At 34.9% G+C, this 27,433-nt stretch overlaps 7 protein-coding genes, 1 non-coding gene and 1 pseudogene across 10 annotated transcripts; 6 read left to right on the top strand and 3 right to left on the bottom strand.

Moving 5' to 3' along the window:
* Positions 1–119: 119 nt before the first annotated feature.
* Positions 120–6,788, top strand: LOC105634813 (pyrophosphate-energized vacuolar membrane proton pump). Its single transcript, XM_012217733.4, has 8 exons — positions 120–672; positions 3,007–3,581; positions 3,665–4,044; positions 4,728–4,814; positions 4,897–5,227; positions 5,543–5,953; positions 6,076–6,135; positions 6,225–6,788. Exons 1-8 carry the CDS (start codon positions 426–428, stop codon positions 6,429–6,431), a joined length of 2,298 nt encoding a protein of 765 aa, XP_012073123.1. The 5' UTR covers positions 120–425; the 3' UTR covers positions 6,432–6,788.
* Positions 6,789–7,936: 1,148 nt separating this feature from the next.
* On the top strand, positions 7,937–12,440 carry LOC105634814 (prephenate dehydrogenase family protein). Of its 2 annotated transcripts, XR_016321747.1 has the most exons (3): positions 7,938–9,211; positions 11,425–11,845; positions 11,940–12,440. XR_016321747.1 is itself a non-coding variant. In XM_037636049.2 (2 exons), exon 1 carries the CDS (start codon positions 8,065–8,067, stop codon positions 9,193–9,195), a length of 1,131 nt encoding a protein of 376 aa, XP_037491977.1. In that variant the 5' UTR covers positions 7,937–8,064; the 3' UTR covers positions 9,196–9,211; positions 11,940–12,440. The 2 variants fall into 2 exon arrangements, 1 of the variants encoding a protein (XP_037491977.1); XM_037636049.2 differs by lacking the exon at positions 11,425–11,845 and having other exon boundaries at positions 7,937–9,211.
* On the bottom strand, positions 11,451–13,739 carry LOC105634815 (protein LATERAL BRANCHING OXIDOREDUCTASE 1). Its single transcript, XM_012217735.4, has 4 exons — positions 13,201–13,739; positions 12,876–13,123; positions 12,053–12,377; positions 11,451–11,819 (listed from the first exon to the last, which is right to left on the bottom strand). The coding sequence occupies exons 1-4, from the start codon at positions 13,450–13,452 to the stop codon at positions 11,583–11,585; spliced, it is 1,062 nt and encodes a 353-aa protein (XP_012073125.1). The 5' UTR covers positions 13,453–13,739; the 3' UTR covers positions 11,451–11,582.
* An 846-nt stretch (positions 13,740–14,585) lies between these two features.
* On the top strand, positions 14,586–18,390 carry LOC105634810 (Calcium-binding EF-hand family protein). Its single transcript, XM_012217732.4, has 7 exons — positions 14,586–14,734; positions 15,186–15,276; positions 15,386–15,510; positions 15,605–15,701; positions 16,662–16,771; positions 17,207–17,281; positions 18,137–18,390. The coding sequence occupies exons 2-7, from the start codon at positions 15,207–15,209 to the stop codon at positions 18,185–18,187; spliced, it is 528 nt and encodes a 175-aa protein (XP_012073122.1). The 5' UTR covers positions 14,586–14,734; positions 15,186–15,206; the 3' UTR covers positions 18,188–18,390.
* A 1,102-nt stretch (positions 18,391–19,492) lies between these two features.
* Positions 19,493–21,031, top strand: LOC105634809 (uncharacterized). Of its 2 annotated transcripts, XM_012217731.4 has the most exons (4): positions 19,493–19,689; positions 19,801–19,856; positions 20,008–20,627; positions 20,711–21,031. In XM_012217731.4, exons 2-4 carry the CDS (start codon positions 19,820–19,822, stop codon positions 20,783–20,785), a joined length of 732 nt encoding a protein of 243 aa, XP_012073121.1. In that variant the 5' UTR covers positions 19,493–19,689; positions 19,801–19,819; the 3' UTR covers positions 20,786–21,031. The 2 variants fall into 2 exon arrangements, with proteins under 2 accessions (XP_012073121.1, XP_037491842.1); XM_037635914.2 differs by lacking the exon at positions 19,493–19,689 and having other exon boundaries at positions 19,698–19,856.
* A 1,516-nt stretch (positions 21,032–22,547) lies between these two features.
* Positions 22,548–25,669, bottom strand: LOC105634808 (DEAD-box ATP-dependent RNA helicase 35). The gene is made up of 2 exons (XM_012217730.4): positions 24,510–25,669; positions 22,548–23,557 (listed from the first exon to the last, which is right to left on the bottom strand). The coding sequence occupies exons 1-2, from the start codon at positions 25,406–25,408 to the stop codon at positions 22,693–22,695; spliced, it is 1,764 nt and encodes a 587-aa protein (XP_012073120.1). The 5' UTR covers positions 25,409–25,669; the 3' UTR covers positions 22,548–22,692.
* A 232-nt stretch (positions 25,670–25,901) lies between these two features.
* Positions 25,902–27,066, top strand: LOC105634807 (triphosphate tunnel metalloenzyme 3). Its single transcript, XM_012217728.4, has 2 exons — positions 25,902–26,204; positions 26,339–27,066. The coding sequence occupies exons 1-2, from the start codon at positions 26,143–26,145 to the stop codon at positions 26,961–26,963; spliced, it is 687 nt and encodes a 228-aa protein (XP_012073118.1). The 5' UTR covers positions 25,902–26,142; the 3' UTR covers positions 26,964–27,066.
* An 18-nt stretch (positions 27,067–27,084) lies between these two features.
* Positions 27,085–27,433, bottom strand: part of LOC149499359 (DEAD-box ATP-dependent RNA helicase 35 pseudogene) — a 753-nt pseudogene continuing 404 nt past the window's right edge.
* On the top strand, positions 27,361–27,432 carry TRNAP-UGG (transfer RNA proline (anticodon UGG)). The gene has a single exon. It is a non-coding gene; the product is annotated as a tRNA-Pro (tRNA).

Below are 27,433 nucleotides of genomic sequence, written 5' to 3'. Positions count from 1 at the left end.
AGAATTTAACGGTCACTATCACGGATACAAAGTGAAATTAAAATGCCCGACCGCATCCTATCTTTCCCTCATTTTTTTAATATTTTAAATAATCGGAAATATATTGTTCCTTTCCTTTTATTCCCTAATATCCACTGATCCAATAATCATGCGACGTTGCTTGTGAAAAATCACCGTCAATTACTACGTGATGAAATTTGCGATAATATTAACGGTCGTCATGCATCTAAATAAAATAGGCTAAATCACAACAAATAATTCCTTACTTTCCCGAAAGCTATACTCGTCTGATATAAATAAATCACTCAAACCACGCCGAAGATCTCCGCTCCTTCTCACACTCTCCTAAGAAAGGCTTCATCTCTGTAGAATCATTTTCCGGCGCTCGGTAACCGGAGAGTTGTTGTAGGGTTCAGGCAAGGAGGATGGGATCCGCACTGCTGTCGGAGCTAGGTACGGAGATACTGGTGCCAGTATGTGCGGTGGTTGGCATCGTTTTCTCGTTAATCCAGTGGTACCTAGTCTCGCGCGTGACACTCACGTCGGAACGCCACGCGCCGGGCGGTGCCAACAAGAATGGCTACAATGATTACTTGATTGAAGAAGAGGAAGGTCTAAATGACCACAGCGTAGTCACCAAATGCGCCGAAATACAGAGTGCAATCTCTGAAGGTATAAACAAGTTTAGATCTTTGAGTTTTGGTTTTAGATCTGGTGGTTCATGTTTTTCTTTTCTCTGTTCAAATTGTTTATGTTTGTGCTTAAATTTATAAGCTTGAGCTTTTTTCGTACTCATTTGGTGAAGCTCTGTTGATATTCTGTTGTTTTAAGGTGAAAGCTATAGGTAGTTTTGAGAGGTTAGAACTTGATATTTCTGTATTTTTATGCTGAAATTTTTTAGCTTTGCTTCATTTTTGTGGCCAGGAAAATCGTTGCTCAGTAGTCCATTTTCTTTTTCTCTTTTATGTTATTATATGGTCTATCCAAGTGAAATTTGGCTTTGGTTCCTGACAAAATAAAGGAAAATGGAAGGCAACGTAACTTTTTCTTTCTCTTGTTTATAGTGCAAATTAAATCTTGTATTCAGATTTTTGTAGCTTTTAAAAAAATATTAAAGATATCAAAATTTAAACTTTTTCTACCATGAAGAAATCTATTAGTTTTAAGATGCGCTGCTCTTGCTTCTTTGAAACTACATTGGTATTGATTATTTCAGTTTCAGAGGCCATTTCAGGTTTTTCACTGGTTTTAGTTCGGGTGTCTAGCTCTTTTTTCTACTGCAAATATTTTGCGTTGTTTAGATCTGCCTTTTGCCTTTTTTATGACTTTCTTTTAAAGTCATGTTTTTATCTTTGTATATTTGGTTCATCTTGAAATCGTGTTTTAGAATGAAAAATGATAATATTTTGTAATACAGCTCTATTTGGTATGATTATTACCACTTGCATAATAGTTTTGTCTTATGTCTATAAGGATGTGTGGCTTTTGCGTGTTACTTTCACTGGTGTATGCATTCCACGTGTGCAGCACGTGGACCCTGTCTACTTGATGAAGAATCTCTTTCACATATTGACTATGAAGAAGAAAATATCAAATTATAAAACTAATCTTTAATTCTTTGTGGGGATAACAATATTATATATGCGTAGATCTCCGTGCAATTATGGAAATAGTATTACTGTTTTTTTTTTTTTTTTTTTTTTTTCCTTTTGTTTTGTGATTATGATTCTGGGTTAACCTTATATTCATTACTAGGAGTTATTATTTTGTCTTATTCAAATTAATTTTGTTGGCATTTTTGATATAGCTGTGTAAGAGCAATTATTTTGTCCTATTCAAATTATTTTTACTGGCAGTTTTGATATTAGTGGTATAATATTCTTACTGCACATGTAAATAAGGAATATTAGTTAATATGTGAATCCATGGGGCTGGCTCGGTAGCTAACTGCATGTTGTTACAGGCTTTTAGCCATTCATCTTAATGGGCATTGGGAAGGAAAATCATATGTTTTCCTTTTCCCCTTGGTTCTCTCCTCATTTTGCTTGTTTTACATTCTTTGCTGCCAAATAAAGCTTATGTCAAGAAATTTAATTTGTCAGTGCTCCTTTACTTCTAAAAATATTTTACCAGACTCTCTTTCATGGCATTTTAGGTTGTGATGTTGCTTCAAGCATTGAAGATGTCATTTTCTTTGATGGTCTGATTATGCTGTCGTTCTATTGATCTGCTATTTTTTGTTTTATGTGTAACTTACATTTTTTTTCCTAGTTCTTTGTCATACTTGCTCAGATGTTTTGTGATAAGGAAGATTACTCAATGTTAATAGAGTACTGCTGTATCTTAGTATGGTGTAAAGATATTAATTTGTATTTTCTGGGGGGAAAAAAAAAAGAAACGGCCTGTTGTGTTGACTGCCAACCTTGTTTGCTGCAATAAATGGTATCTTTGTGGGTAAGAATCCCTCATAATAATGCCAACTGGGTAGAGGCAACTTTGTCCATAGAAAAGTGTAGTATGGGATGTGAAACTTTGTATCAAAAGCTTTATAAAAATGGACCTTCTCCTAAGCAATTGTAAAAATCATTTGCACCATCTCAACTACTAACGGCCATCTTGCACTCTTATACTTTGTTATTAAATACTCCATATATTTCTTCTTTCGTCTACTTCCATTCCCTTGCTTGATCGCTGCTTGATTCTCTGTTGTTATTACCATTAATTTTGTGCTTGTACCGCTTACAGACACATTTTACATTCGTATTAGATATTAGTTCTGTTTTTTTATTTCTACCCATCTTAACTTCCTCTAATTCTGTGCCTACTACTACTTTTTCCTTTCTGCCAGTAATTGTGATTGTAATTTTTAATTAAATGCCATTGCTCGTCTTATTCTTCCATCTTTGTCACTAATGTAATCTCTCTGTTGCTAATTGGCATTATTCTTGTTCAAGCATGTAATTTATTTGTGTTCATATTAAATTTATGGATGTATGGATGTCGCAGGTGCTACATCTTTTCTGTTCACCGAATATCAGTATGTTGGGGTATTCATGGTTGCTTTTGCAATTCTGATCTTTGTTTTCCTGGGTTCTGTTGAGGGATTCAGCACAAAGAGCAGGCCTTGTACTTATGATTCACAGAAGACGTGCAAACCAGCACTTGCTACTGCAGTATTCAGCACTGTTTCATTTTTACTTGGTGCTATCACCTCAGTTCTTTCTGGTTTCCTAGGGATGAAAATTGCCACCTATGCCAATGCAAGAACAACCTTGGAAGCAAGAAAGGGTGTTGGCAAGGCTTTTATTACTGCATTTAGGTCTGGTGCTGTGATGGGATTTCTTCTTGCTGCAAATGGTCTCTTGTTTCTTTACATTGCTATAAATCTCTTCAAGCTGTACTACGGGGATGACTGGGAGGGCCTTTTTGAATCTATTACTGGGTATGGTCTTGGGGGATCTTCCATGGCTCTCTTTGGAAGGGTTGGTGGTGGTATCTACACCAAAGCTGCTGATGTTGGTGCTGATCTCGTCGGCAAGGTTGAAAGAAACATTCCAGAAGATGATCCAAGAAACCCAGCTGTAAGCATTGCTGCTTCCTGTGAACATAATTTTTTGACATACCTTTTGGATTTTGCTTACCATATTCAATTATCTATGTACAGGTCATTGCTGATAATGTCGGTGACAATGTGGGAGATATTGCGGGTATGGGGTCTGATCTTTTTGGTTCATATGCTGAGTCGTCTTGTGCTGCCCTTGTTGTTGCCTCCATCTCCTCCTTTGGCATCAACCATGAGTTCACTGCCATGCTATATCCTCTGCTTATTAGTTCTGTGGGTATCCTTGTTTGTTTGATTACAACCCTCTTTGCCACCGATTTCTTCGAAATCAAGGCTGTAAAGGAAATTGAACCTGCACTGAAGAAGCAACTCATTATTTCCACTATTCTGATGACTGTGGGTATTGCAATTGTAACATGGATTGGCTTGCCTTCATCTTTCACAATTTTCAATTTTGGTACTCAGAAGGTTGTTAAGAACTGGTGAGTTTTGCACGACTATTTTGTGGTACACAAACATGTTTAAAGTTTTTGTTTCATGATGTGGCACATGTTTTGGTTCAGGGGATCTGCTATTTTACAAGTTATTTGAAAATCTCCCATTGTTTTTAAATGCCAGTTTGTGGTGAATACTTGTTTGTTGTTTCAGCTAGCTGATAAAAAAGTTACATGCCTGCCCTTATATACACAGGCAATTTTAGCAGTTAGAAAGGTTGTAAAGCATCAAACCTACTACTTGATCTTTTCTTGCCTTCTTCTGGTTAACCTCAGTCAGTTATGTATCTGTTTGGTTCTTGAGTTCGCTAGACAGTTGCACCATTTGCATTATTAACAATGCTTTGCATGTCACTTGCAGTGTCTAAATTCTTTAAATTGCTCCATGCTGCTGGACTTGTTATATTTCTTTAAATACAAGTAAAACTGTCTTGTTTTGTGTTTGGCATCTATACGTTCCTGGTTTACTTGAATTCTAGCTGGTATCTGGCATTTGGGTTTGTCATGGTAGATTTTTGTTTTTTTTTTGGTTTATAACATGTCATGATCATCAATACTAGACAGTGAATTTAATTATTTCCGAATAGTTACCCTAGTTCTGTCTTCTATATTGTTGAGTGTGTATTTATATAAAATTCTGGTACTACTAATATCATGATTTTCATTTGCAGGCAGCTGTTCTTATGTGTGGCTGTTGGTCTATGGGCTGGACTTGTTATTGGATTTGTTACCGAGTACTATACTAGTAATGCATACAGGTGAAAAATAATAATGTCATTTGAATAGATCTCTTAATGGTCCATGAGTATTTTAATGACAAGCTTGTATTTATGTCTGCAGCCCTGTGCAAGATGTTGCCGACTCCTGCAGGACTGGAGCTGCCACTAATGTCATCTTTGGCCTTGCCTTGGGATACAAATCTGTGATCATCCCAATTTTTGCCATTGCAGTTAGCATTTTTGTTAGTTTTAGTTTTGCAGCCATGTATGGCATTGCTGTGGCTGCCCTTGGAATGTTAAGCACCATTGCCACTGGACTAGCCATTGATGCTTATGGTCCCATCAGTGACAATGCTGGAGGCATTGCTGAGATGGCTGGCATGAGTCACCGAATTCGTGAACGAACTGATGCTCTTGATGCAGCTGGGAACACTACTGCTGCCATTGGGAAGGTATCATTATATCCCTTTCAGAGTACACATGAGAGTCGTATTTGATGCTATGAGTACTCCTAAGTTATAGTCCTGCTTTTGAACTTCAAAAGCAGTGTGGAACTAAGAGAGCTGGCATGATATTGTTGTGTTAAGCAAGATAAAAAAGTGGTTGTTGAAGCCTGAATATCTTCTATGAATCAAAAACTAAATAACATGTATTTGTTGTTGTTTCTTTTTATTCTTTCATTAATGACTTGTTTTTTAGAGGAAGTATGCTGTTTCGTTCTCAGACCTCAGTATTTTTAATGTTTATAATTTCTCATTTGTTTACAGGGATTTGCTATTGGATCTGCTGCTCTCGTGTCCTTGGCTTTATTTGGTGCTTTTGTGAGCCGTGCTTCTATTTCAACTGTTGATGTGTTGACACCAAAGGTCTTCATTGGTCTTATTGTTGGTGCTATGCTTCCATACTGGTTCTCTGCCATGACCATGAAGAGTGTGGGAAGTGCAGCTTTAAAAATGGTTGAGGAGGTTCGCAGGCAGTTCAACACCATTCCTGGTCTCATGGAGGGTACCACCAAGCCTGATTATGCTACCTGTGTCAAGATCTCTACTGATGCATCCATCAAAGAGATGATTCCACCAGGCGCTCTTGTCATGCTGACACCACTTATTGTTGGAACCTTCTTTGGTGTCGAGACTCTTTCTGGCGTTCTGGCTGGTTCCCTTGTTTCAGGTGTTCAGGTAATGAAATAATTTTGAAAATGATACTTCAACTCCGGATAGATGACTGAATTTGGTCAATAAACGATTCATTCAATTTGGTATGTTCTGACTCCTTTCTTTATGGTGCTTGGTTTTAACAGATAGCAATTTCTGCATCTAATACTGGCGGTGCATGGGATAATGCCAAGAAATACATTGAGGTATACCAAAATGACTGCATCTACTGTTTTATTGTCAGGATTATGCGGAAATGAAATATTAAATAATATCTATGGGTTGCTATTGTCAGGCTGGTGCTTCAGAGCATGCAAGGACGCTGGGCCCTAAGGGTTCTGAGCCACATAAAGCAGCTGTGATTGGAGACACCATCGGAGACCCACTTAAGGACACCTCAGGCCCATCTCTCAATATCCTGATCAAGCTCATGGCTGTGGAGTCTCTCGTCTTTGCTCCCTTCTTTGCCACCCATGGTGGCCTTCTTTTCAAGATATTCTAGAAGGGAGGGGATAATGACGAACACACAGGGACTGACAGGACGTGGCCTTCTTGTAGAATTCACATTCACCTTCATTCTACTTTTGTGCTTATATTTTCTCCCTTTTCATGAGATTTTCAATTTAGCTTCTTTAGTTTAGTGAAAATACTAGTTTTGATGGGCCGACGATGATGATAATTAAAAGATGGTTAGAGTGATGGGAAGATACAAGTCATTCTATGCAATGCAAAGGGTCAGTCATGTGTAATGTCTTAAGGAGAGCGAGAATTTATTACCTTTACTCTGTAGTTTTGAAACAAATTCACTTTTAAAATTTTGTATCATTACCCTTCTCCCTTCCTAGATGGGATTTCGTTTCGTTTTGGACTGGATTGAAGTATGGTGCCCTGAAATTTTTGACTTCTGAGTGGTTTATTTAATTAAAATTCTCTCTTTTCTTCAGGACAATAACTAACAAGGTTGTGGGTAAACAGTGAAGAGTTCGTTTGGACTGATATAATGTTATATTATGGTTGATATGGAATTTATAGAATGTAGAATTCGAGCATGGGAGAAATTGGCATTGAGATGGAATTTAACAATTTTATGTATTGTTTCTTAACCAGTCGAATTAATACGATAAATCTATAGTGTATACACTTTTTTTTTTTTTTTTTTTTTTTTTTTTTTTTATCGTATGTTTAAAAATAATTTCTCTATAAATAATTATAGGGTTATCTCTACCATTTGAAATGTTTTTCTCTCATAAACTTGTATTGAGTGTTCTATCCAATTAATTATTTCTAATCTTATTTAATTTATGTGATTATACATTCATTTAAAAAGAATGAAGAATATGCTATGATTAATATGAAAAGGGTATTTTTTTTCCATCCATTTCATTTTCAACTATTAATGTTGCAATGTTTAAATTTAGGTTAATTATTATTTAGATTCGATAGTCCATTGATTTTAGATTATATTGATTGTAACTATCCTATTAGCGTAATTAGGAATTAGATTTCAGGATGGTAACTAAATGTCAATACCTGCGTAACATTCCCATTCCTTTTTTTCGCTGTCCCAATCAGAGAGAATTTCCATTTCGAGCTATTTTCCTTTCATCTCCATTTTTGAATCTCCTTCACATAATGCACAAAGTTAAAACTCCTAGCCAAATTACGTTTTAACTTGTGTGATTAGACAATCTATTTATAGGTAATTGAAAGATTCATTTTAAAAGAGTTTAGATTGAACTTAACTCGATTGGAATATAAATGAATTAAATTCATGTATATATTATTTAGAGGTTAAATGCGATTCTATCGAGTCAATTCTGTTAAATTTAACCATTCAAAGAAAATATTTTTTTTTTTATTTTTTAAAGTTTAGGCTCAGATTACATTCATATACTATTAATTTATATTAAATGCGTTATAATTTTCCTATGATAATGAAAAACAGAATCAAGTCATTAATATTACTAAGAAAATAAAAGGGAATATTGAAATAAAATTAATTTTCCTATTGCTCATCAAATGCACCGTCATTTGATATTTCTGTCTCTCTCTCTCTCCCCCTGCCTGTGAGTTCTGTCCTGCATCTCCCCATTCAAACGCTGAGCTTTCTCTCGACTCTCCCTTTCTCAACAACAATGCTTCAATTCTCTTCTATGAAAGTCTCAACTTCTTCTTTCCTCCCCCTCCGTTTCTCTCCATTTCTTTCCTCTTCTTTCCACTCCATTTCTCTCCCTTTACCTCTCAATCTCGCTAAACCATCCAATCTCCGTCTCCTTCCTTTCCCTCTCCACATACGCTGCATCGACGCTGCTCAGCCGTACGATTATGAGTCCCAGCTCCAATCTCAACACCTCAAGTCCCAATGTCTAAAGATCGCCATTATTGGATTCGGCAACTTCGGCCAATTCCTTGCCAAAACCCTTTCTCGTCAGGGTCACACCCTTCTCGCTTACTCTCGTACCAATTACAGTGATGCTGCTAAAAAGCTCGGCGTTACATTGTATACAAACCCGCATGATCTCTGCGAAAGCCATCCGGAAGTTTTGATCTTGTGCACTTCAATTCTTTCTACAGAAGAGGTGCTAAAGTCTTTACCTTTTCAAAGGTTGAAACGTAGTACCCTCGTTGTAGATGTTTTATCTGTTAAAGAATTTGCTAAGAATGTTTTGTTGAAGTATTTGCCTTTTGAGTTTGATATATTGTGTACCCATCCCATGTTTGGGCCTGAAAGTGGGAAAAATTCATGGGTTGGTTTGCCTTTTGTGTATGATAAAGTTCGAATTGGTGATGGAGAGGATAGATTAAGTAGGTGTGAGAAGTTTCTTGATATTTTCGCTAGAGAAGGATGTAGGATGGTGGAAATGACATGTGCAGAGCATGATAGGTATGCAGCAGGGTCACAATTTGTGACTCACACCATGGGGAGGGTGTTGGAGAAGTTTGGTTTGGAGTCCTCACCAATTAATACCAAAGGGTATGAGACTTTGTTGAATTTGGTGGAAAATACAGCTGGGGATAGTTTTGAGTTGTATTACGGGTTGTTTATGTATAATAAGAATGCTATGGAACAATTGGAAAGGTTGGATATGGCATTTGAGGCAATTAAAAAGGAGTTGTTTGGGAAATTGCATCAAGTTTATAGGAGGCAGTTGTTTGGGACAGCAGAGAGTTTGGGGCAGCAGCCCAGGATGCAGAAGTTGCTCCATAATGGTGCACCTTTGGAACCTCATTCAGATGCGATGAAAGAAGAAAAATCTTCGACATAAATGGACTGTGTTTATGGTATGGGAATTTCTATTTATTTGTTAATGAGTTAGTTTAGGAATTTGTTGATTAGCTCTGATTTCTGCGTTTTTATTAAGTTAAGTTAGTTGTAGCTGTCCCATATTTGAGTGAAATTGCAATGCAAATTGTTGAAGACCTTAATTTACTGATGAATTTTCCCTGTAATAGTTTTTTTAAGCTTGAGAGTTTGCATATGCAATGAATAACATGAATATTCTGCATTTTAGCTTTTTTGTTTCTGTCAGCTAATTAGATTATGTTGTTGTCAGGAGAGTGATCCATAGAGGTTCATAATATTTTAAAAAAATTTTCTCAGTCTTTTGTTTAAAGCTAGCAATGGTATTGTACACATATTGATAGGATGCATGTCCAGCCTTTAAAGGTGGATGTAACTATATGAATCCAGAGTTTGAACCTGGAATAAAGTTCTTATTATTAATAAATGACATGTAATCATGTAAGCAATGGAGATTATTCATTACAAATTAGTCTAAATTGATGAAACATAGCAAGAATATGATGTTAGTAAACACCATTATTGGAAGTCTTTAACTGTAAAATTGTCTTCTAGTTGCCACTTATCATGTTTGCTATGTCTGTTGTGTTGGCTATATTTTTGGGTTGGATTTCCATTAGTTGATTAAGATAAATTCCCTTGATGTTGAACCATTCAATTGCTGTGTTCCTAGCTAATTTGTTCCAAATGCTATTATTGGAGCTAAGTTACCAAAAACTATAAAAAAGAACTTCTTTCACTCCCAATGAATGAAGGATTTTGAACCACCGAATCTGCTGTTGTATCTGAAATTTTATTTTGAATCACCTTTAGTAATTGTAGATTCTAGTTAACATCCTTCGTTTGATAATGCTAAATTATAAGTTCTCTTGCCTCACTTCCATGTTAAAGCCCATGGATTCAATAGCCGGATTCAACTACTTTGAATCCCAATTTGTCTCTTTGGGATAGTTGAAGGATCTTGTTAAATTTTTTTATTGTATGAGAATTCTTAATTTATTTGTTTGGATTACACTTTTTGCGTTCTACTAATCAGACAAATGCCAGATAGTTAGGCTATGCTCATCACTATTGCACTTGTTTGAATGCAAAACTACTCTCCATTCAAATAATAATTAACCAAATGAATCAATACAAGATTAAAAGAAATGGAATGGCATGGAGAAGAACAATCTGATAACCCCAGGCTAATGAAAGTGGCTTTATCACAAAGCTTATAGAGCTTTACTTTTGGCGATGGTGCCTCTCTTTTAGTGCTTTCCTATGCTTTTGATGGTTCTGTAGTTAAATTATGGTCAGAAGTCTCTTTAAGCCTTATTTTTCTTTGGATGGAGCATTAGTTTCTTTACAGTTCCCATGACTGGGGGATTTGGGAACAGAATTTTCCTTGATATACTTGATGAATTCATACTTGGTTCAATACCATGTGATTGCATGCTCCAGTGACCTTATGTTCAGATCAAAATGCTTTCAGTCTTCTGGTGAAGAGAAAAGATAATTGTGGGGAAAAAGGGATTACTATTGCATCTGTCCTTGGTTTTTCTTACCTTTTGCATCCTATCCAAAGGCATTTTATGTACACACTTTCTTTTGGAATTGACATGGATTTATTATGAGATACAAAAACGCATCTCATTAAACTTCTAGCTGTTATTATCTTGGAGTTTGTGAAACTTGTCTCTGGGATTTGGTTACATGTTATTTGGCTTTCAAAGAGTTCAATAGCATTGGTTCACTCAATGTTTGAAGAAGACTATAGAAATTCCTGGGATATGGGAGCCAATTTATGGTAAGGTATTGGGTGGGGCTAAGGATAGCCATACAATGTGGCATTAATATTAGTTGTGAACTTCCCTTGGTATCTTTAGTATCATTTGGCTTCTTGTGCTTTCTAAGACGTCTGGTCCTAAAATGGGGACTGATGCCAGCAGTTCTGTATGGCTATTTCAAGAATTGCAGACCAAATATTTGGCATGGGAATTATTATCATACGTGGTGACTGTTAAATGCAAATCTGAGAGTTTAGATGAGCCTTTATGGTCTATTGGAGTTCACTTGTTTACACCGGTTAACTGTGTTTTGTTTATGTCCCTTTCTATCTTGTAGTACGTTTAGCAATTTTTAAGGCTGTTTGTTAACAAAGCTACCTTCTAACTTCAGCTTTGTCTTTTGGTGCTTTTGGTTGCATTAATAGAAATGTGTTCTTGTGCATCCTAATAATGGGGAAATAAAGAGAGGCAGTCAGAATGGATATTAGGAACCATAAAGATAGGCCAAACAACACAAACAAGTACCAACTAATATAACATCTCGCACTTCGCTACAGGCAACGTTTCTTGCAACAGAACAGCTCTAAACAGCTGCTACATGAAGTGCCCTCTTTCCCTGCTGGTAGTATTCCCAGTGTACATCAGCATAATCTTTCATCTTCTTGAACTTTCTTGGTCTTTCGACATTGACTAATCCTTCTTCAGGTCCAATCTCTTTGTTGGGTTCAGGTGTGTAGAAGACAGCTATTGAAATCCTCTCCTTCTCTGAGTTGGTCAAAACTCTGTGTACTGGGCTCTTGAACATTCCATTAGTCATTATCTGCCAATATATATGAAACCATAAAGGTGTGACGTGAAACTATCAATAGATTCTTAAATTTTGTAACCTAAAATTCAATATTTAAACCATATGTAAGTGATTCTTCATATTTTCATGTAGGTAATGAAGGTTGCACAGGCAAAAACATTGCTGAATCGAAATTTTCACTCTAGGGGTATGTTTGTTGCATGTGACGGTATCATATAATAAAACGTATCAACTGCAAACCCTACCTGCATTTGATCACCCATTAGGATTAGGAGGGCATCTGAAATTGCAGGTGCTGTGATCCAGTTCTTGTCTTTAAGGATTTGCAGGCCTCCAACATCATCCTGTAAGATAATGGTATACCCTGATCCGTCTGAGTGGGCTTTTAAGCCAAGCACAAGATCAGGTCTCTGACAACAGGAATAGTAATTAAACCTTGCTTGTAGAGGTGCTTTTTGTCCGAATTGATCCAGGAAGCAACTTTCCTCTAAATTCAATGACTTGGCCATGGCTTTTGAAGTGACCTCTGTTAGCATTCTCATCTTTGTAGTGTAGTCTTGTAACACTTCCCTGCATAATTGGGGAATAATCATGAACAAACTAAAATTGCAGAATTAATATTTGAATGTGAAATCTGTTTTATGGCGCAGGAAAATTTGAGAAGAAAAGAAAAATGAATCTGAAACCACTTAAACCTCATTTTGAGAAAGAAAAGGATCAGTTTCATAGAACATGTCATTTTTCCAACTTATCAAGCTGGTTATTTCCTGTCATAAAGTTATTTTACTATTTCTTACTGAAGAATAAATTATATTCTAGTCTCGCATTGATATGTCTGCTCTTTAAAATTGTGTGTCAAGGTCTTTAGTTAGGATGCTGATTTATACAGAAGATTTTGGATCCTCCCTTTATTGAATGTTGCTCTAATTGCTCTGACGCCTATTAACATAAGAAACAAGAGTGACCTGTATTTGTTTCTGACGATTATTAAGGCCAACATTTTAAATGTCTCGAGTCACCTTGTATATGTTCCAACAATCAATACACATAAAGGAGCAGGGTGTAAACCTGAAAGATTTTGGATTTTCTGGCCAGAATTTGGGTTTCCTCCGATCCTCTGGGTATACATCGAGAAATAGACGATCAGACCAGTCAAGTGACTGGCCTTCTGCAGGGACAGGGTCTGCTCCATAGCCTTCAAACTCGTCAACCCCTTTAGCATATTTTTTCTTCCCTTCCATGGGTTGTTCAAAGAATTCCCTTGCTACTTGTCGAATCTCGTCTAGAAATGATTTTGGAATCCCATGGCCTATTGCCTGAAACCCAGAAATTGATTAGAATGCTTGAAGAATTTACTTTTTTTGCACGGAACTGGGAGTTTAGAGTTTTGTACCTGAAAACAACCCCATGAGCAAAGGGCTGACTTAAGCTTCTGCAGTTCTTCTTGAGCAGTGGATGTTTCCAAAGAAGCGATGAGGCTTAGGTCTATGACAGGAAGTGGATCTGGTGGGACAGAAACATCTTCATGATCTGTAGGATCATCTCTACATATATAAGGCGGTTGTGGTTCTTCACCGTTGAGGACCATTTCCTGGACACGCTTTGCTAGCAAAACTTGAGCAGGAAGAATGGAAATATCGGCCATGTTCGTCGATGAAGCAAAGATCAGGCTGCCAGGAGAGTTAATTGCTGATTCAAGGTGACTGGTAATAAGTATAAGATAAGAATATACAATTTTTTTTTTTTTTTTTTTTTTTTTGTCTATTTATGTCAAAAGCCAATTGCTTTATGACTTCATAAGTGCATTTGTAATCTTCTGTCGAAGCCAAAATGAGCCAAGAGCTATTAAAAGATAACTTTGAAGTAGATCAACTTTGTTTTAGGCATCTAAGGACATGAAGAAGATTGGCTTATTCGGCCTTGAGTGATCTGAAACAGGTGGGCTAATGTCATGCGTGGCAGATATTTTTGTTGGTGTAGAGGAGAAAGTGTGATAGAGAATGACCATATAATATCACTAATAACAGACTTAATAATTGAAACAAACAAAACAGCCAAGTTTCAAAGATAAAATATCAGCGTACTAATCAAACAGGAGTATTTGATGGTTAATTACTGAAAAAAAAAAAAAATGAAGAGTTTTATAATTTTTTTTTGAAATTAGCTAATTAAATAAAAAATAATTAAAAAAAAAAAAAATGCCATATAAGCAATTTTGAAATCATTAAGATTTCTTCTGTCATAAACTTTAATTTTAGTTTTTTTTTTAATATAACTTTAATTTTACTTTTTAAATAGTTAAACAAAAGAAAAAAAATTATAATTTTCAAGTTAATTGAGTGTTAAATTGGAGTTATCTTAAAATGAGGGGCAGACTGCTAAACCATATTTTGGGAAGGTAAGAAATAAAAAAGTTATGAAAATCTATATTTCTAATTTGTGTATAAATCTATTTTTCCAATTAAAGTACTACTTAGATACTTATATATATATATATATATATATATATATATTTTTTTTTTTACAGTTTCTCATTTATAATAAATTAAATGGGAATTTGGCCCAGTATGTCCAATCACAATCATTAATCAATATAACCATAGGTCCATAGGAATTGTTACTTCAGCTTCTCCAGGCCCAACTAATCCAAACGCAAGGCTCCACATAGACTATCCACCATCAAATGATCAATGGCTGTGGAACTGCCAACTCATGGAAATTGATACGCTCAACAGGTATAGTAGGGTAACCAAAAAATTCGGCCAACATTAATTTTTGCGTCGCATTAATAAACAAAAACCGATATTGCGTCTCTTCTGCTGATTCCGAATTCCGATGATGGCAAAGTGAACGCCTTTGTTTTATATTGCTCCACTTTCATCACATCCTAGAGCCAATCATCTCCCGATCAGCTCTAAAAGTTTCAGGTTTGTCATTTCTAATTTCTATCTCTTGAACTTCTCGTTTCCTCTTAAAAAATTGTGAAAGCGATGGTGAAGTGAATACCTTTTATGCTTCTGATGTTTTATGCTGATTATTGTTAATGAATTATTATACTCTATTTTAAGCTGAGCTCAGTAGCTCTGAACTTCTGTTGATGTGGGTGACAGTAGAATTATAAGATTGGAATTGGAAATAACAAAGCTTATTTTGCTTTCCAGCAGCTTTTGGTAATTGATAACTGTAAATGTGTTGTCTTTTAGTTTTTTGTAGAAACAATTTATCTCCATGTTTGTTTGAGGTCAATTAATGATATTAGTTGTATCTAGTGATTCCCTCAAATTTTCAGGAAGCTTTTTATTTCGTGTTTTGAGTGATGGGTGTCGGTTATTTTTATTAAATAATTAATGGGTGGCATTTGTTATTTTTATGGTTCAGGTTTGTAGAGTGTGTTAGCAAATGGGGAACGCCTCGTCAATGCTTACTCAATACGATATAGAAGAGGTTCAACGACACTGCCATAATCTATGTATGCTATTCTCTTCAATCTCTTTCCTTTCTACGGTACTTTCTGTTATCTCATGTTATTTTGATTTTAGTTCTTATTCATTTTTGTGGTTTTGCGTTGTCTAACTTAGTCTCCCAGCAAGAAATCGTGTCATTGTATCAAAGATTTTGTCAGCTAGATCGAAATGCAAAAGGATTTATCTCAGCTGATGAATTCTTATCAGTGCCTGAGTTTGCAATGAATCCATTATCCCAGGTAATTTTTTGTGTTGATTTTGTATTCTTTGTGGAATTCTGAATGATTTCAGTTTATGATAAGTTGAGAGCACAAATTCTGTGAGTTCTTGCAGAGACTACTCAAAATGGTGGATGGTTTGAACTTCAAAGATTTTGTGGCCTTCTTATCTGCGTTTAGCACTAAAGCAACTGTGGAACAGAAAATAGGACGTAAGTATTAGTCTGACAATATGACATTTACTACTAGAAATGGTTGTCAATTTCTTGCATTAGCTTGAATAAATGTGAAGGAAAATAAGTACTTTTTAGATGTGTCATGACCATTGCAGAAAACAAATGGAGACTCATTTATGGGCTTTGCTAATGGGTGTTCTAAATGGAAGATCCACTTCTACTTTTATTTTAGGATCTAATTTGTTTAGATGAATTGGAGATTTGATTGTGGCATTTGGGTTATTGGGTTTTCGACCTAACATTCATGGAAGATCCCACTTTCATTTTTATTTCGGGGTCAAATGTGTTTAGATGAACTGGAGATTCGAATGTGCCATTTGGTATATTGGGTTTTTTTGACCCGTAATGATATTGATCAAGCTGGTAATTGAAAAGGTTATATTGTCAATTAAATAAAGATGCAGGACAGAAATAGGAAACTAAAATGAGCAATGTATATTGCTTTCATAAGATTACCTAGAATGATAATGATCACACTGTTAATGCCAGGGTAATACTGTGGTGTTTTGATGTTTTTGAATTCTTCAATTACCTGCAATGAACTTGGTAGTGTAATTTTAGCAGTAAGGTTGTTGAAAGTTTGTTCGTTGTTCATAGAAAAGAAAGGGCTGCATTAATGAATTTGAACTATGTGTGTAAAAGAAAAGTTGGTAATGGGAAAACAAAAGAATGACATGGTAGTGATTGGAATTATATGGTCAATCATGACATTGGTTTTGATGCATAGCATTTCTTTTATTGCTTATCATTCGTTTTGAAATGTTTTTTCTTGTGATTAGTAATCATGCTGTCTATACTGTCAGTGCTGGAAAAATTCTTGTAATTCTTAAGTTGTATTTGCATTAATTGAGAGTATTTCTAATGTTTTCTTTTGTGGAACTGACAGCTTATGATGTTTTTGATGCTGTACTAATATGGTATATCTCTATGCCTCAGTTATTTTCAAGGTATTTGACTCAGATGGTAATGGAAAAGTGTCTTTCAACGACATATTAGAAGTGCTTCAAGATTTGTCTGGTTCTTTCATGTCTGATACGCAAAGAGAGGTACAAAAAGAAAAAATTTGTTTCATTATTGATCCTACTAACTCAGGATAAAATGGTTGTAAGAAACAAGGATATGAGTGACATCTGTAGCTCCTGCAGTAATATGGAATCATTTGAAGGACAAATTACCTTGTTATTTGTAAGAAAGTTTTCATATGAATACTGACATTAGTTGTCACAACCTACAAGGGATTAACAATGTAGTTAATGTAATCCTTCCATAAGAGTTGATTTCATATCTGTCTATACAATAATATTCACCTGCATTACCCTCTTCAGAGGCACTAATCACTATTTAGTTTCTGTCTCTACTAGCTATGATAACTTAGCGTTTGTCAGCTCCTTGTCTTACTAAATTTCCATTTGGTTCTCTATTTCTTTAGATTTTAGAGAAGCAAACTAAATTCTTTGTACTTTCTGTTCTTTGTCTTGCAGCAAGTTCTGTGTCAAGTTTTGAAGGAGGCAGGTTACTCAAGGGAATCTTATTTAATGCTGGATGACTTTATTAAGGTGCTTTGTTTTGTCTTTTTTCGCTGTCGATTTAATTATGTGGCTTCCTTTTCTCAATGCAAATTACTAATATAAGCTCTGGTAAAAGGAGAGGCTTGAAGAGAGACATGATTACGTCTCTGATTGCATTGTTAAGTCAAAAATTGCACTAAATCAATTACTAGCTTTGACTGGTGGTGAAGTGGAATGTTTAGGAAGAAATGAGAGCCCACACAGCTGCATGAAAGAACAAGTATGCAACAGTTCTTCTTGTACCTTTAAAGGGTGAGACTGCCAAGTGGGTCTAGATTCAGGAGTTCCTCCTATGGATAAAAGTTGTGATACTGGTGGTCATTTTATTTGCCGAAGGATAGGATAATTCAAGAGAATAGCAACACCTATTATTCTATCACCAAAAGAGATGCAGAATGCTATTTTCCTTTTAGATATTTGCAGACCCTAAAAATTCGCAAGTCATTTGAAATCTATTAGAGTATTGTGTATCACCAAATGGATTGAAGCACTCAGTAGCGTAGGGCCAAGAACCTTGATAAATCTTCACATCAACCAGCTGATTCAACTAGTTTCTTGTGCCATTTATTTGAGAGCAAATTTGCTTGAAGATAGTTTTGCACTCTTTAATACTCTAGATGGACCAATCCCAGGTGATTACTGGCTAGAATTACTCGAGTATCCCTGTAATGGCTTAGCTTCAACTTTTCCTTTTACAAGTTTATCCCCTGGTTTTGATACAATGCAGATAATCGTATACCCTACTGAATGTGCTTTAACATGGTTGTACTAATTTATTTTTGTTTAGATTTTTTCAAGATACTTATGGATATGTTTCTGATCATCGCTTTGCATGTGACGTAGGTTTTTAGAAATTCTGGCCTAAAAATGGAGGTTGAAGTTCCGGTTGACTAATCTAACCTGGCAGTCTTCCATACTTCAGTTGCAAACGAGCACCTGGAGAAACGACCCTTTATTGTGCCTACTGTAAAAATGCTTCATTAGTGAAATTGATAGCAGATACACCTGTACTGATTTTCTTTTTCTGTTTATATTCTCAAAGGAAATATGAAGAACAAGCAACTTGTGCATGCAATAAAAATTTAGCTTGTTCGTAATGGTCTATCTTCTCTGCAATTTTTGAGTTTGGGAAGCTTATGATTTAGCAAATTTCTCTACTCTTCTCCCATTTCCTGTATCTATTTGATCTGTGGCAGTTTGTTAAATGGCGGGGCTTGGGACAACAGCACATCAAATAATTTTAAAGCATGGTTTTCAGACCCGACGGACCGTTCAGTTTAACCAATAAGGCTTTTGGTTTGGGTTTGTCAATTACTTGAAAATGTTCAAACCCGATGGTTGACCAAATGAACCGGATAAGTTTAGCAGCTGACTAAATTTGCTCCAGTTTAGCTGGTTCAACCGGTTTAACCGAGGTTTAAGTTAATAATTAATAAAATGAAATTTATTTCAGAATTGTTTTTTGCGGCTAACCTAAACTCTAAATACGTCTCCAAAGTATTAACCACCAATGTGTATATATATATATATATATATATATATATATATATATATATATATATATATATATATATATATATATATATATATATATATATATATATATATTGTTATGTTAAATTACTTAAAACAATTTTTTTTTTAATATTTTCTAAAAGTTATATTTTCTTTTAATTATTATGTCAATCTTTATTTAACATTTACGTTGCCAATAAAAGTACTAATAATGTAATTTTTTTTATCTTATAAAATGTTTTTTTTCTTCTTATATTCAATATTTTTCTCTTATTTTACTTTACTTAAAATATTATAATATAATATTATTTTCAATTATTCGCTAAAACTATTATTATAGTAAAACTTAATTATTATAATATTTTTAATTTTAATAAACTATTAATTTTAATTCATTTTAAACCATATATACGATTTTTAATAAAAGTTATTAGTTTTAAATTATTTTACTTATTATGTGTTTTAATTAAATTATAATTGAACTGCAGTTGACCTTTTAACCCTTAACCCTCTGCACTGAATAATGATTGGATGGATAGTGGAGGATGGGTCTGAAAACCTTGTTTTAAAGGGTTTGTTGGGTCCTACTGCTTTCTTGCTAGGGATAAGAGGAAGGATTGATTTTATGGTAGACCATAATGAACTATACTGTTTTATTCGTACTTACACAACTACCAGTTTGCTTCGAGTTGAAGAATTCTATGGAGTCTTTGATCTAATGGAGACAAATTTTGCCTCCTAAATATAGTAAGGAGCCAAAAAATATTGCTGCTAAGTGGCTATACAGTTCTTAAATTGCTATTCTGTTAAGGTGAAGCTTCAATCACCTACCAGCAATAAAAAAGACATTCTTGAGAAGTTATTTTCTTGGCAACTGCCTGGTAATTTCCCATGAAACAAGCACCTTTCTCTCTGACAAAGATGTTATAAGTTGCATGTTCTTTTGGACACTGAACCATTCGCTTCTGATCTATCTAACACTCTCTTTGCAGAGAAGCAAGATCTCCAAACATGTTCTCTATTTCCTTCAGCACTGCTCTTTTATCAGGCAAGCAACCATCATTTCCTGAATCTTTATTCTTATGTTTTCTTCTCTTTATTTTCTTGGGTTTGTTATAAGTTTAGCGGTTTGTTGTTTCTTGTTTGCCTTCCGTGGTTATTTAAGTTAGTATATATCTTGTTTTGCTGTTTCTCGGTAGGTAATATGGAACACCAACAACGTTCCAGTAAACCTAGTAATGAAATTTTTTATGCCCTGCAAAAACTTGAAGAAATTCTGCATCAGAAGGAACTGCAAATTTCCTTACTTGAGTTGGATGTTTTTTCTCCGTTAAAGAATCTTTTGGTAGTCAAGAATTCGAAGGATAATGCAAATAGCAACAAGCTCAAAGTTGAAGCTGTTGAAATTTCTGGGGATTTTACTGGTGCAGAAGCTGCAATGAAAGAAGAGAAAACACCTCAAATGCATAGAGTGAGCAACGGCAGGAAACTATTAACAGATTCAAGAGCTTCAAGTTCAAATGAAGTAGCAAAAATGTCACTAGTAAGTCCTTCAAGAGGTAAGGTTTATGTTAATTCTTGTGAAGGAGAACAGATTTTGCAGGGTATCGAAATTGAACAGCTGAAAGCGCGATTGGAGTTTCTTGAAGAAGAAAGCAAATTAATGAGGCTAGAATTTTTGGACCATGTAGAAGAAAAGAAAAAAATGGTGAATGAGATATTTCAGCAGTTTCAGACAATATATCATTACCTTGAGCTTGAAAATTCAGTAGACGGAGAGAAAGGCTTTCGTGGATCCTTAACGGGCTTGCCTCCTGAGGTAATCATATATATGTCTTCCTAAATTCACTTTCTTGTACAGAAATGCTTAACAAAATAATGTGGCATATTGTATTGAAACAGGAAGTAGGCACTGTCACCAGCAGGGACCAAAAAAGAAGAGATGTTTTGACATTAAAGGAAGCTCCTGAAGAATGACAAAGTTTGGTCCTACACACTGTGCTGCTTTCTTGATTGGATTTATGAAGAATTGAAGTCAAAATACTTTATACAATAAATTGGTTTCCCAATACTTTTGATATGAGATCATTTATAATAGATATAGAAAGTTATACCTATTTAATTTATAATCATCTATAAGACTGTTATACAGTAAATGTTTGTAAGATGGCAGCTCTAAATATTTCAAGAAACACTATTTTGTTCTTGTTTTCTTTCTTTCAATGATTAATTTGCAAACAAATCGAACCTTAATCTTGCTATTTCTGAAATGAAAATCCAATCTGATCTATTCTAATCTTAATTTTAATAAGAATCTGGCAACAAACTGCAAACTGTAGGGAATTTTCAGATACTCTGTCTAATGTACCTGATTATATACTTATTGAACCCTTTTTATATAAATAAGTAATTAAATACAAAACAATTGGTAATTAAATTATAAATATTATTAAATAAAATATAAATATAAATTTTTTTAGGATTATTAATTAAAATTACAAACAGATTTGTTTTAATACAATTAAATTTTAAATAAGTTTGGATTTTGGAATGAATACGGATACTGAATTAATTATCAAATTCAGGTATGAGTAGAACATTTTCGTAGATGTTGCACCCTCCATTTCTAAATATTAATATCCATAATTAGGGGTATTCATAAATCGCCCAAATCGATCCAAAATTGCAGTTGTAATGAATTGTTAATTTGGTTCAATTTGTAAAATTTAAAAATCAAACTATTGGTTGGATAATGAACTAAACCATTATGTATATATATTTGTCTGAACTTTAAAATGATAGATAATACATTGCAATTTTTGAATGAAAATTTTCTTTGTATCAATTGGTATATATTGGATAGCAATTAAATTATAATTATGCATTGCTTAGACAAATTATATAATTGTTTTATGAGAAGTCTAACACTTCATTTAATATAAAATTTTAAAATATGAATTCATTTATAAATAAATTATATATCAAATTCATTTATAAATAAAATTTTCATATTTGAAATAAATTTAGAATTGAAAATTTATTTACTTTTATTTTCTAGAATAACTTTAATTTAATAGTTTTAAAATGCTAGAAGATTGGATAATTTGCATAAAAAATTTAGATTGTAGTTTTACAAAATTTATTTGGAAATTGCATCTATCTCACTAGAATTTAGTTTAGTTACTATATTCTATTTTATAAAATTTAATTTGTAGAATAAATATTTTTTTCTTTTTATTCCAAACACAAGTTTAAATTTCTAAATGAATTTCATAAAATTATTATATAATTCATTTATTCCAAAAAGAGGTATAAGTATAAGATTATTCATGGATAACATAATTCATTATATTTTTTTTAACAATAAATGTGGAGACAAATTAACATTTAAATTATATATCAATGAAACAACTTAATTAATGACCTAGTGAAGAATTAAAATATAAAAATTAATGTATAATTGAATAGATAAATATAGTTTTATTTTATTGTTAGAAAAAGAAGGGTGTAAATTAAATATTTGCCATATATAAAAAACATATTTGTAGTATGTATATATTCCAGTATAACTGTCTAAATCAAACCAAATAAAATCACATTCATAGATTCGGTTCAATTCGAGTTTTCCTTGGTCCTAGCATCACAAGAAATGTTCAACTGTACAACCATACAATAATTCAAGCAAAGCATGTTTGATCATATTGGATGAGACATGTAAGGTCATAAAAATAATCGCAAATTAAAATCTGAACAGGCATCTTATATTACATTCATGTATTCCAAAGCACAAAATTTACTCAATACCCAATAGTTCCATTAAAAGACTTGAGGAGAAACAAGGTAGAAAAACTTGCATACTAGATCAAGTGAAGACTGGAAATTAATTAGATTTCTCCTCTATACCCTCCAGAACCAAAGTAATCCCTTCTGGAGTTTGCAAGCTGCTGGGATCTTTGATGTTCCAACTTAGGACAATCACGGATACGGTGACCAAGCCCACCACAATAAGCACAGCCCTTAACTCCGCTTGCATTAGTAATAGTTTCTCCATCCGCATTTAGATCTTGTAACTCAGCAAGGACAGGTGGAATCCTCTGTTTTGCTTCTTGCAATAGGTGCTTCAAATCGAGAAGTGTTGTTTCACTCTGGTTTTTGTTTATAAAGGTAGTTGCAATTCCTGTCTTACCACACCTTCCAGTTCGTCCAATTCTATGAACATAATTTTCAATTTCTGCAGGCATATCATAGTTTATAACATGTTGGATATCAGGAAAGTCCAAACCCTTTGAGGCGACATCGGTTGCAACCAAGACATCTTTCTTGCCTGCTTTGAAGGACATAATTGCATATTCTCTCTCTTCTTGGTCTTTGCCTCCATGAATGGCCACAGCCTCGACTCCCTTCAGGAGAAGATATTCATGAATGTCATCCACATCAGCCTTGTTCTCACAAAATATCAAAACAGGAGGTGGGGTCTTCTGTAGGCACTCAAGAAGGTAAACAATCTTTGCCTCCTGTTTTACATACTCAACCTCCTGGATCACATCAAGGTTTGCAGCACCGGCCCGTCCAACATTGACTGTAACGGGTTTTACCAAAGCGCTTCTAGCAAAGTTCTGAATTTTGGTGGGCATGGTGGCAGAGAAAAGAAGAGTCTGCCTTTGAGCTTTAAAGTGGTCAAAGACTTCCCTAATGTCATCCTCAAAGCCCAAATCCACTAACCTGTCAGCCTCATCCAATGTCAAATACCTGTAAAGGAAACAATACTGTCAATAACTTTCTATATCAATAAAGTAGTTTGCAATGTACACTAGCAGAAAAGCATACTTCCTTCAAAAACTAAAAAATAGGGGTGTCATCACGTATGTCAACAAAACAATGTTATAGAATATACTAACAACAACGGAAGAGAACTTATTAAAAAAAAGAACATCATAAATGCAGCACAAGATCTTTTCACTTACACCTGCAATCAAACAAGTTACCTACAACATTGGTAGGACGTATCCATATTTCAAACACTAAATCTTACTAGACAGATTTTAAGGCTCATGGAGAAATCTGAGAAAATCATTGACCAACTAGCAAAGAATTAGTCCAATTGGGTGATAAGAGTCCTCCATCATTCCATATTTGCTAAGGTGCAGCTATGAATAAATAATCCATCAATAACTAAAGGAAAGGGTGCAGCTCACCACTGGCTGAGGTGAATAAGTATTTGTGACATTGTCAAATCTGTCATTGACAAGGATGATCATTTCAGTTGTGAAAAGAGACTCAACATATTGTGTAATACATACAACGACTAAAGTGAATTTAGTGAAGAACAAAAATCTCTCTTATCACTCTCATGCTTCACAGTTACAACTCAAGAACAAGGCTCCATAGTCCCCAGACTTAAACTAAGAACAATTGGTGAAAAGACAATCACTATATTTAGTTGCATAGAATATTCACCAGGTCGACTAACAAAACCACATAAAAAGAATTCAGAAAGGCCATTCATCCAAGCAGTTCTCCATATGAATTTTTAAACAGGTTTCATAAGAGGATAAAATAAAAAAGCCCACATCACTGACATATTTTGATATGGAAAAGGCTCACAGCAAATACACAACTATAGCATCATTAGCAATATAAATTAGAAACCGCAGATAATAATAATTAATCAGGTTAATAGTAACAGAAGTAATGGAGTTACCTGCAGTTATCAAGATTCATTTTCTTCTTTGCTAGCATGTCCTTCAATCTGCCAGGGGTAGCAACAACAATATGAACCCCTTTTTTCACAACCTCCAACTGTGACCTCATATCCACTCCACCAATACAAAGCAATGGCCTCAACTCCGGATATCCAGCCTCCCTCATAGGAATCAAAAACTGTTCCACTACTTCATAAGTCTGTCTAGCTAGTTCCCTGGAAGGACATATGATCAATCCAAAGGGTCCTTCTCCAGGTGCAATAGGCATCATAATTTCCTCCTGTAGAGCTATCATAATCATTGGCAGCACAAAAACAAGTGTCTTCCCAGACCCTGTAAAAGCTATTCCGATCATATCTCTCCCAGTCAAGATAACTGGAAGTCCTTGAACCTGAATGGGAGTAGGCTGCACAATTCCTTTAGCTTTTAACTTCTTCAAAATCGGCTCAGGAAATCTCATTTCCCTAAAGTTTTTTATTGGAGGAGGAATATCTTCCCCATCAACTATAATATGCCATTGTTTTCGAATTGCGTCGCACTGCTTTCTAGACATTCTTCTAATCTGAAGCGGCGGTTTCCACCCAGTTAACAAAGGCTCAGTATACGTAATTCCTTTAGCCAATTCACGAACAGACATTAGGGTTTTCCTATCTGATAAATGCTCTATCATTTCCTTCTCTTGCTGCACTATCTGCTCCGTTTGACTTATTTCCGGTTGGTCCCTTTTAAGCTGAGAGGCTTTAACGAGAAGACTGGGCTTTGCTTCAGCTAGCTTTGATTTTTCAAAATCATCCTCCAAAGCAGATTTTCCTTTTCTTTGTAGGATCTTTTGTGCTTCAATTGCACGGCGTTTGGCAACAGGAATATATTCCTGATAGTCGTCTTCCTCCATATCCATATCTTCGGGGCTTCTTTTACCGCCAAGGAAAGATGCAGGATCAGATAAGTGTCGAAACCCTAATTCAATTTTAAAACTTGAACTAGTAAAGTAGGCAACAGCGAGAGAAAACCTTAAACACGAAATAGCGTTTGAAGAGGTGATTGGGAGTTAAAGGCAAGTGCAGTGATCGATTCAGAACTTTTATTGGTATCGGAGAGAGACGGTGATTTTTCCAATAGGATTAGGAAATCCATTCCCGATTATTTTTCGACTAGTTTCAATTTTGAACTAAATAACCCTTAGCTCCCTGTGAGTTTTTAAAATTATAATTTGGATCAGTAATTAATACAAAGCCTGAAACAATTATAATCATTACATATATATACATAGAGTTTATGTTTTATGCTATATGACACTTCCTCAAGTGGATGGGCTCTCTAAAATAAATCAATATTAAAATAAATATTTTCATTTATCATTAATTAATTACTAATACTTAGTTTTATTCTCATTATTATTATTATCCCATTCTATTTTTGAGGCTAAAAATTCAAGCTCTATCTTCTCACTCAGCCCATACGTCCTGCTCCATATGTTTGACATAACCCACTTCAGATCCAAACCCGTGTCCGAACCAGTATAACAGTACCTACGCCGCCGTCATTGCTTTCACAGCAGCACCGCCACGTCCTGCTGCAGTCCGTTTCTATGAAACCCTTTTCGCACTGGCCTTGCCCTGTCACTAGCTAATTATGCTCTCTGTTCTTTGTAAATGCAAGCAAAAGAGCCCTAATTGTAATTTACAATTCTTCAGGTCAGCTTTTCCATTCTTTTCGTTTGCTTTCTAGGCATCCCAACAGAGCATCAATCATTCTATCTTCATCAAATTTTCTATCTTTATCAAATTTTCTATCTTTTTATAATATATTACTAATTAAATACAAGCAGATCCTTGTTTAGCATGGAAGTAGAAGTGAAACTTCGTCTCCCAAATTTAAACGCCCATCAAAAGCTCTCAACAGTCCTCTCTCCTTTCCACACCAAAACCCTAATGCAAGAAAACATCTTTTTCGACACCAAAAACTCCCATCTCTCATCAAGCCTCGCAGCTCTCCGCCTCCGTTTCTACAATCTAGATTCTCAATGCGTCCTCTCCCTCAAAGCCAAACCCGTAATGTCCAACGGAATCAGCCGCGTGGAGGAACAAGAAGAGCCTCTCGATCCACAAATTGGACGCTTGTGTGTTGCTGAGCCATGGCGGTTAAGATCGTTGCAGAGCTCAAATATAATGGATAGAGTTAGAGAGGAATTTGGAGTCAAAGGGAACGAAGAATTTGTTTGTTTAGGTGGATTTAGGAATGTAAGGCAAGTGTTTGATTGGAAAGGATTAAAAATGGAGCTTGATGAGACTATTTATGATTTTGGGATAAGTTATGAACTTGAATGTGAAAGTAAAGAACCTGAAAGGGATAAGAGATTGATTGAAGGATTGTTGACGGAGAATGGAATAGAGTTTTCCTACTCAAAATTTAATAAATTTGCGGTGTTTCGATCAGGGAAGTTGCCCCAGTAAAGGAGAAGTGATAAATATTCTGGGGTTGTATTATCATTGAACTAGTATGTATTCAACAGTTTGAAATTTATTTCGTAAGAAATATTACTTATTTCTTGCTTCATTTGGGGATGAGGGTATGCTATACTTGATCTTTTACTTTTCTCTGGCTGTTGTTGAATACTTGTATTAGCATTTTCCTGCAATTGATATTTGAAGCCGAGAAGAAAATGAAGGGAACTCGTGCAAAAAAAATTGTTTTGCACAAGAGTTGTCTTTGATTGTTCAAACTTAAATGCATTCAAGTTAAGGGAGTGTTTGCTAAAGAATTATGCATAGTAACGTTTTTCTAGTTCGAGCTCATCCTGGATTTCTTAGTTTCCGCCAAAGGAATAAGTAGCACAAATCAAGACAAGCTGGGCGTTTGGTCTAGTGGTATGATTCTCGCTTTGGGTGCGAGAGGTCCCGAGTTCGATTCTCGGAACGCCCCT

Source organism: Jatropha curcas, chromosome 1 (assembly GCF_041381405.1).
Source record: "Jatropha curcas cultivar XTBG-Jc1 chromosome 1, XTBG_Jcur_1.0, whole genome shotgun sequence".
Lineage (NCBI taxonomy): Eukaryota > Viridiplantae > Streptophyta > Magnoliopsida > Malpighiales > Euphorbiaceae > Jatropha > Jatropha curcas.
This window is presented reverse-complemented; position numbering and strand designations above follow the sequence as displayed.